This window comes from Caenorhabditis remanei, chromosome IV (assembly GCF_010183535.1).
Source record: "Caenorhabditis remanei strain PX506 chromosome IV, whole genome shotgun sequence".
Taxonomy (NCBI): Eukaryota; Metazoa; Nematoda; class Chromadorea; order Rhabditida; family Rhabditidae; genus Caenorhabditis; species Caenorhabditis remanei.
Window position 1 is genome coordinate 4,437,111 of NC_071331.1, and position 10,071 is coordinate 4,447,181.

The window sequence follows — 10,071 nt, forward strand, 5'->3', positions numbered from 1 at the left end:
AACAACTCCTGTTTTAATACCACTGTTTAGTTGATAGCTTCTATCTGTTTAGATCCATCTAACTATTGCTATTTGCGTTTTTGGAATAGCTCACAGGCCGGTACTGTACATATGCATATTATTCTAGTCTCATTTGTTAAACCGGCGTTTACGGCAACCGACAGAAATGAAACCGGCGATTGCCGCCGTAAAATGCCGTTTCAGCAGCCCTACAAATAACAAAGAGTTTGCGGTGATTTTGGTGTATAGAAATTATTTGTATGCAACAAGATCAAATCAATATTAAGCGTTTTTTTTAATAATTAATGTCTCATCAGTTTCCTGAAGCAGAAAAATATAGTTAAAATGTGAAAGTATATGCAAAATGACGAGAGTAATAGTTACTGTCAATAGTTCAGCTGTTTCACATATTAAAAGTATCAGCAACCGTAAAATTTGTGAAAAAAAACTCTAACCTGGTCGATGAACTAAGATACGACAAAATTTATCGATTGTTCGATCAGTATTTCGAAGCTCTATCACTATTCTCTGTAAACACGTTTTAATATGAACAGCATGAAACTGCTAGAAATAATAATCTGCACATACAATGATGAATTGAATCAATGTTTCCGAGTCAGACATTGAAGCGATTTCCGGAAGCCCAAATGAAGCAATACAGAGACCTCAAATCCGCATAAAGGAATTCGGTTTTTCTCGTTCTTCAAAAAATCAATATACACTGATTCGAAAGGATAGAAACAAGATAAATTTTACAACTTGAAACAGGTTAAATAATTGTACTGTTATTTATATTCGGCATATATGTACTTCAATTTTCGTTTAATTGTTTGTTTCGAATTGTCTTTCGACTACCGTCAACCATTTATTCTTATTCCCAAAAATACACACTAAAATATCAATCGAAAATCTCAAATTCAAAACTTCAAAGTCTTCAACAACTCCTCATCCGCCTCCACTGGAATCGTCACTTTCATCCCATCGACTTGTTGCTCCGCACGACGGATCGCCTCCTGCGCCTTGGCATTTCCAGACCAAGAACGACGCGCGACTCCATTCGGAACATCCCAATTCAACATACCCTCCGCACGACGGGAGGCATCAGGAGACCCATCGAGGACCAGTCCGAAGCCTCCATTGATGACGTCACCCCATCCAACACCTCCTCCATTGTGAAGAGCAACCCACGTGGCGCCACGGAAGGAGTCTCCTAGAATATTTGAGCGGAAGATTAAGTTAGCCTCGGTACCCCCCTTACCAATACAATTCTGAACCGCCATATCCGCTGTAAACGCGCTTCCATCGTACACATTCGAAGTTTCACGGAATGGAGAATCCGTTCCCGACACATCATGATGATCACGTGAGATCACAATTGGTGCAGACACCTTTCCAGTTCTAACCAACTCATTGAAGGCAGCTGCCAGGGCGACTCTTCCAGCACGGTCGGAATACAGTATACGTGCCTGGGAACCAACGACCAACTCGTTTTTCTCAGCCTCCTCTATCCACTTTTTGTTGTCCAGATACTGCTGTTTCACGTACTCCGGAACTGAAATTTTTCTTTTTAGAAGAGATACAGAGGAAAATCGAGTTACCATTAGTCTCCTTCAACTCATCAATAATCTTGCACGCTGTCTGATCCGTCAATCTCAAATCTTCCGGTTTCCCAGAAGTACAAACCCAACGGAACGGTCCGAAACCCATTGAGAAAATGTCGCCCATAATATCCTGCATATAACTTGGATATCTAAAGGACTTATCATCTTGAGCATCCTCTCTCAGCAAGTTGGCTCCAGCTCTGTGGCACTCCAAAAGGAACGCGTTACCGTAATCCCAGAAGTACATTCCTTTAGCAGCAATCTTGTCGATTGCGGCGATCTGACGGATTAGAGAGTCTTGAACAAGTTTTTTGAATTTCGCGGGGTCAGTTGTCATAAGCTCGTTAGATTCTTCGAAGGTGAGACCTGCAGGGTAGAATCCTCCAAGGAATGGGTTATGGAGGGAAGTTTGGTCACTTCCGAGCTCAACAAGGCATTCGGGTTCCTCGGCGAGACGTTCCCTAAAATTCGTTCTTGCAAACCGGGCCGTAGCTCGGTAAAAACGCAATGTTACGGGCTGATAAATGTACCAAAATGTAGATCTCGGCGAGTTCTACGTCTGTGACCTACTACGAGCCGGATGGCTATTCGTTAATGTACTGTGGGCCGGGCTAGAATGGCTTTTTGGCGCTTTTTACCCCGCGCGACACATTAACAATCCGCTATCCGGCTCGTAGTATGTCACAGACATAGAACTCGCCGAGATCTACATTTTGGTATATTTTTCAGCTCATAATATTGCGTTTTTACCCAAGTATTGTAAAATTATGTTTCAAGTTTATTACATTGCTTATCCCCCATCCACCAATTTAATAATTTACGCAAATCGACTGAAGCTCACCACAAATCCACCACATTTCCCAAGTAACCAATACTAATCGCCGCTTTCTTCTCCCTATACTGCTTGATCCAATTCACAATTTCCTCCAGATCTTTCGAATAAACATCCAGCCATCCCTGTTGATGTCTCTTCAACAACGCTGTCTCACTTATTTCAGCAATGACTCCGATGCATCCTGCAATCTTCGCTGCTTTCGGTTGAGCACCACTCATTCCTCCGAGGCCTGCAGTGACGAACACTTTTCCGGCGAGAGAGGAGAGACCCATACGGCGACCGGCGTTGAGAACGGTTATCTGGAAGTTTAGAAATTGAAAAGTTTGTGTTTCTAGTAGAGGATTTATTGTCTGGAATTCAGGTTCTTTAGTTGCGGTGATACTATTGTTTCTGCTCCTAATTTTCGAGAATCGTGTGAGCATAAATATAATTCTTTATCGAACTTGTAGCTGTATTGAATCGAAATAATTAGAAATCTTATAATTGAATGCAGAAACAGAAAAAAAAACTAAATAAGGTCTTTTAGTCAGTTTGGAGATATGGGACGTGTCATATATCATTGGAAAGCTGAGAACACACTTATTTCAGATATACAGTAACTTTTTGCCTTCAAGGAATGTCATTCGAGAAATACAGGATTAAAGTTTCTACAGCTGGCAATGACTGGGGGGGGGGGGGGGGGGGGGGGGGGGGTGTAGAAGTGGTGAGGGGCTCCGGCGTGAGGAAGAGAGGACACATATGTGATACGGAAGTAGAAAAAAAGGAAAAATGGTTTATTGAAATTTTGTGTTTCTAGTAGATGATTTATTGTCTGAAATTCAAGGTCAGGCAATATCAATTCATCTGAATGTGCACTGCTCCTAATTTTCAAGAACAATGTTTGAAAAAAAAATATTTTCAATTCTGATTTGACCATGTTAAATAATTCACTGAATGCAAAATAAAAATGTTTTCGTTATTCGAAAACGCTGAAAAACGTTGAATAAAGTTCCGACATTTTTTTTCAAGAAAAAGTTTTGCGATCTCAAACGCAAGAGTGGCAGGGGATTGTGGGCTTTGCCTGAAAGCGGCGCGGATGAAATTACAGTTATTTTTTAACGAGCAACATTGAATTTCAAGAAAAACTCGTATTTTTATTGATATTTTTGCTGTTTTTTTTGCATGTTTTCATGTTTACTCAATTAAAACACGATTTTATCTAGAAATTCAGTGTTGCTAGTTAAAAAATCAACTCGAATTTCATCCGCTGTTTAAGCTCCGCCTACAACTCGTTGAAGCACGTGCGTTTCAGACTCTACTTACAATCAGCTTTTTTCTGTTTTGGCATTAATTGTCGTTTCAATAACAGGGCCAAGTTCGATTTGAAAAAATCCTTTTTCACACACTTTTCGATATAAAAATTCCACGTTTCACACTGTTTTCGAATAACGAAAACTTTTCATTAACATTTGTTATTTGTCCTCCGCTTTTTCTATAATTTCCGTGCTTACCGTAGTCCCATGCACAATTCCCTGAGGCCCGATATAACAAAAACTGCCAGCAGTCATCTGACCATATTGAGTGACTCCTAAGGCAAAATACTTGTCATACAATTCCTTGGTAGAGTAGCTAGGAATCATCTGCAAGAAATATCTAGTAACTGTGTAAACACGCTCTACTGTTACCATTCCATTAGTGACAGTCATTCTGGGAGAATCCGGTGTAGATGGGAATAGTCCTAGTGGGTGTCCAGAGTAGAGGACCAAGGTTTGATGGTCGGTCATGGTGAAGAGGTAGCGGAGGACAAGACGAAATTGGATCCAGTTGCTGAAAAATAGTTATGTTTCACTGTGAACGTATAATTACTGGAATTCTAGAAAACTTATTAGGTGATCTCTCGTCATCTTACATACCTGAAAACCTGACCATTCCCTCCATAAGTCACCAATTCCTGTGGGAACTGAGCCACTCTCTTGTCCAGATTATTCAGAATCATCAGAATTATTGCCGACGTCTTCTCACAATTGGCTCCGATCTCCGACACCGGTGGTGCATACAAATCAAAGTTTGGCATGAATCGATACCCATAGATATGACCGTAAGTGTTGAGCTCCTCAGCGAACTCCTTGGCGAGAAGACCGTGATGCTCTTTTGGAATGTAGCGGAGAGCGTTGCGGACGGCGAGCTGTAATTATGAATATTAAATGAAGAAAGACAGCAGAGTAGGCTATGTACCTGCTTCTCAACCGTGGTGAGGTTGCATGGACGTTTTGGAGCATGTGCTACATTCTTGAGACGTTGCTCCGTGGGATGCTTCAGGAGAGGGGAAAATGGGTCAACGAAGAGAGATGGGATGTGCATAATGAAAATTTTGGAATGAGAGGTTACGACAAAGAGGGAGCTGAATAATATTAGAGAATGAGGTAGCAAACTTATAGAATGACGGAAACAGAAACAATATCTTTACAAAAATGCACGATGTGGCCAGGGAGACAATGCAGCCGCGCTCTATTGGCAAGAATGGTACATTTTTTTTGTATCACGGTGAACATTCGAATGTATGTGCATACTATACGGGCTAACTTCAAATTGAAAAAGATGTAACTGAATAGGAAAATCGAGGCTTACTGAAACAGAAAAATTTTACCATTGCATCTATTACAGACGCTTCAATCTAACAGATAAAAGGCGATTTCGAGTCCTTAAACATTATTAACAAGTTCAACACAAACTGAAACTATAAACTTGAAACTGTTGAAAAATGGGCGGAACCAATGTGTTTGGAGATTCTATTTCTCCCTCTCCACGTGATCACCTTCTTCCAATTTTAGTGGTCAAATGGCAAAAAAGTTCGAAAGAAAAATTAAGCTAGAAATTTTTTATTTAATTATCTGTTTTTATGTAACGTAACATATTTGAATATATAATGCTGTTGCATTGATATACGACGGTTGAAATTTCAAAATTTTTTGCTAGCGAGTTAAAAAATAGATTTCTGTAAATAATCTGTACTGAAAGTACAATATTTCCGTGAGTTCGAACAATTATGCAATAAACTGGCAATTGCTAGAAAAAGTTGCACGTGAAGCACAGAGTTTTCCCATTTTGATCTGTTCACGTCATTTTCTGTTCTTTTTTCAATGTTTGTTCAAAAGTACAGAATCGGTATCAATACCGATTCTGTACCAAGAAATTTCTCCAGATTCGGTATGCATACCAATTCTGTACTCTGCATAAAAGGTCACGTGAAAAAAGATTTCTCCAAGTTTATTCAAAAGTAGAGAATCGGTATCGATACCGATTCTGTACCAAACAACAATTCTGTATAAAAGGTCACGTGAAATATTGAAAATCCACAGTTTCGATGTGTCAAATTTTATTTATGATATTTTCGTTTACGTGGATTCAAATCTGATGTTCATTGAGTGGTCAAAATGACAAAAATGACAATTTTTGATGAATAAACACGTAGATTTCGTTATTCGATTTTGATCAACTTCACATTTTCTTATTCAACACTGTAAAATATCATGTTAGGAGTCGCTGAAGAGAGTTCAAAAAAAAGACTAAACATCTCCTAGTATTGCTTTCTTTTAAACGATTTTGAAACAGTAGTCTCTGAGTTCTAATTTTTAATCGTTGTACCGATTGAGTTTTTTTATGTCAAGAGGCAAACAAAATTGTTACGGAAACAGCAAAAAAAAAATCAAAAAGTAAAAATGTAACAGAAAAATTTAACCATTGCGTTTATTTCTGAGTATCAATCTAACAGATATAAAGCGATTTCAAGTCCTTAAACATTATTAACATGAAAAAACGTAACTATACAATCCTCATCAAGTCCAACACAAACCGAAACCATAAACTTGAAACCGTTGAAAAATGGGCGGTACCAATTGGATGTTCGATCTCCCCACCCTCTCTCCACGTGATTTTCATCTTCTTCCAATTTAAGTTGTCAAATGCCAAAAAAGATATTTTTTACCAATTTTCCGAACAATAATAGAAGTCGAAGGAAAGAGAACTGGAGCTATGAGATGTTTTTCACCTAATTACTAATTTTTAGAGTAGCCTCGCATACTTGAATACATAATGCTGTTGCATTGATATGTCTAGAACAAAATGGTGAAAACTGCATTCGTTGAATTGATTTGAGACCGAAATATGTATTAACATATTTTCCGTACCGGGCTATTATATTAAACTGTGAATTATCAATTTAGGAGGCATTGAAGAGGGTTAAAAAACATACTAAACATCTCCAAGTATTGTTTTATTTCAAACGATTTCGAAACAGTAGTCTCTGAGTTCAAATTTTCAATCGTTGTGCCGATTGAGTTATTTTATGTCAAGACTCAAACAAAATTGTTACAGCAAAAACAGCAAAAAGCAACACCAACTTAAAAAATGAATTTGAAAATTGCATACAGTGCGCGTCATAAATATGCGCCACCCCTCGAAATCGGTGTTTTCGGGAAAGTGAGCTGTTTTTTTGGGAAATCGTTATTAAAATCGAATTCAGCGTATCAAAAAACCTATATTCCCAAGTTTTGAGAAAAAAATGTCGAAAAATACGTCCAGACCACCAAAAAGTCGCTAAAACGGCCGCGTCATAAATATACGCCACCTCCCAAAAAATGAGAAATAGTTCAAATTTTGCCGAATTTCTTCAAATTTTTTGGAGAAATTTGTTTATGAAACAAAGTTTAATGGTGTTTCTGAACACTTACTCGACAATTCTCAAAAAATTCTTGTGAGATTTTGAAAAATCAGCACTTTTTGGCGATTTTTCTGATTTTTGAGAAATTACAGTTATTATCTGGTCTCGAAGTACAGTACTTGTTTGTTTTTTGACATTTTTAGGACAAACATTACTCAATCTTCCTATTTCAATACGTTTCGATGTCTGAAATTGATATACCAGGTCTTAATTCATTCGATTCAGGCAACTCGAGTCAACTAGGTCTGTAAGCATTGTGAGTTGAAGGCTAGGAATGAGATTTCAGGCGTACTGGAGGACCGATTATAGGTTGAAAATGCACGAAACTGTTCCCTCTTAATTTGAACAAATCAAAACATTCTTAACTTATCTTGATTCGCCCGGGGGAAAGCCCTAGCTCTTCACAAGTTCATGGTAATTAAAATAGAACAACTAATCTAACTGCAGCTTATGTCACGTACTCATTTGTGTATATAAGCAAAATATGGGTTTAATTACGTAGTTTGTATTAACTACACATGTTATCTTGAGCAATTGATAGCCTGATAAAGGTGTACAGACGAGATCTGTGACGAACAGGTGTGAAACAAAAACCTAATACACAGCAGCTTCGTTCGCTCACTTGAAAGGATATCAGTGGTTCTTACCAAGGGTTGATATTCAAGAAATGGATACGAATTGAAGAAGTAACCCCAAATTTAGATGATCCATGCATTTTCAACCTACACTCGGTCCTCCAGTACGCCTGAAATCTCATTCCTAGCCTATAACACTATGCTTACAGACCTAGTTGACTCGAGTTGCCTGAATCGAATGAATTAAGACCTGGTATATCAATTTCAGACATCGAAACGTATTGAAATAGGAAGATTGAGTAATGTTTGTTTTAAAAATGTTAAAAAACAAACAAGTACTGTACTTCGAGACCAGATAATAACTGTAATTTCTCAAAAATCAGAAAAATCGCCAAAAAGTGCTGATTTTTCAAAATCTCACAAGATTTTTTTGAGAACTGTCGAGTAAGTGTTCAGAAACACCATTAAACTTTGTTTCATAAACAAATTTCTCCAAAAAATTTGAAGAAATTCGGCAAAATTTGAACTATTTCTCATTTTTTGGGAGGTGGCGTATATTTATGACGCGGCCGTTTTAGCGACTTTTTGGTGGTCTGGACGTATGTTTCGACATTTTTTTCTCAAAACTTGGGAATATAGGTTTTTTGATACGCTGAATTCGATTTTAATAACGATTTCCCAAAAAAAACAGCTCACTTTCCCGAAAACACCGATTTCGAGGGGTGGCGCATATTTATGACGCGCACTGTACTTGCAACCGGGCCGAGTTATTCTAAGACCCGCTCACGGCCCGGACTCGGCCCGGTTGCAAGTATAGAAAATTGGAAAATCAGATTGGAAACATATTAGCTACCCCGAAATAGTAAACCGCTAAAATCAACTCTCATCAAGTCCAACACAAACTGAAACCGTAAACTTGAAACCGTTGAAAAATGGGCGGTACCAATTGGATGTTCGATCTCCCCACCCTCTCTCCACGTGGTCTCCACCTTCTTCTTCCAATTTTAGTGGTCATCCGATTCCATTCGCGCGAGACTGTCATAAAACCGCTCCTGTTTTGATGATTCTCATGGTATTGATACGGTCCTTGACGACCGATTTTATTGCCAATTTCCATTTTGTGACTGAAGGTGGACGGGGGAACAGAAGATGATGATACTATCTTTGTAAACAAGGGGAGAATGTTCGAGAAAATCGAATTAGGGGAAGATTTTGGAGAAATTGAAAGTTGAAGAGTGACTGAATTAAATTGATGTGAGACCACTAAAAAACATTTTATTTTGTGAAGTTAATCTTCTTCTTGAAACTGCACATTTTTAGATATATTTAATGGTTTGGTTCTGTTTCATGTAGAAGTTGTAATTAGAAATCTTAATCAATTCTAATAGATTTAAATGCATAATTGCTATCAAAAAAACTTTTGAAGTTTTGAAGTCGGCACTTATCTGAAACTGAAAATTTTTTATAATTTCAGTTCAGGGATAATAATTATATTGAAGCAATATGAAGTAGAATCTAGCAGGCGATTCTGAAAATTTTTAAACTGTTTTCTTCATTTTTCATATGTGAGTTCAGAATCATGTAATACTTTATAGATATAATCGAGAAAAAAAAATCAAATCATTTAAAAATCTACTAATAGAGTCTCTGCAATTAATTTTTGGCATAAATCGCGTTTTTTACCAAAGTGTAGTTTCCGTTTTGTAGTTTTGCTCTATTTTGGTCATTTCTAATTGGTAACAGCACTAAAAGGTTACAATTAATTATTTTTCGTTTTCACGTTCTTGCTATAAACTTCACTTGTACAAGAATTGAGAATTATCTGTTTAGATCTTTTAAAATTAAAATCGAGGTCTTCAAGAAGATCAAATCAAAAATCACGAGTCGTTTTTTGTTATCATTTTGAAACAATTCAGCTGAATAACTTTAGACTAATTGTAAGAACATTTTAATTTGAGTTTATTGTGTTTTAGTATATCTTCTTTATCTAGAATGTTGTGAAAGCAGTAAGAAACAAGAAAATCTGTAGTTATCCAGTAGTTATCCAGTAGTGTATTCTTCACTAGCCAAACTGTCTTTTATTATTCAACAATTTCTGGACCGCCAGGACAAAAAAACATGCATCCTGTCTACATAAAAATTTTGGTTGTGTTAGACGTTTCCCACCTAAAACTATGTTTCAAAGCTTCTATAAATAATTGTGTTTTGCGAAACAGATACTGACCTGGTTGATCAACTGAATCATTATCAAAACAACACATGCTTTTAAATTACTTTTCTCTAACAAGGAAAGTGATCGCAGTGTCCTCTTTCAAACGGCTCAAGAATTTGGCCCCTAACACTTTCGAGTACGTAGATTCC

At 37.4% G+C, this 10,071-nt stretch overlaps 1 protein-coding gene across 1 annotated transcript; it reads right to left on the reverse strand.

Annotated features, from left to right (window-relative positions):
• Positions 1-917: 917 nt before the first annotated feature.
• GCK72_012420 (uncharacterized protein) lies at positions 918-4,776 on the reverse strand (the record flags this gene model as incomplete). Its single annotated transcript, XM_053729099.1, has 8 exons — positions 918-1,210; positions 1,259-1,552; positions 1,599-2,062; positions 2,443-2,735; positions 3,927-4,055; positions 4,101-4,242; positions 4,329-4,600; positions 4,651-4,776. The coding sequence occupies 8 exons, from the start codon at positions 4,774-4,776 to the stop codon at positions 918-920; spliced, it is 2,013 nt and encodes a 670-aa protein (XP_053583871.1).
• Between the last annotated feature and the right edge of the window lie 5,295 nt (positions 4,777-10,071).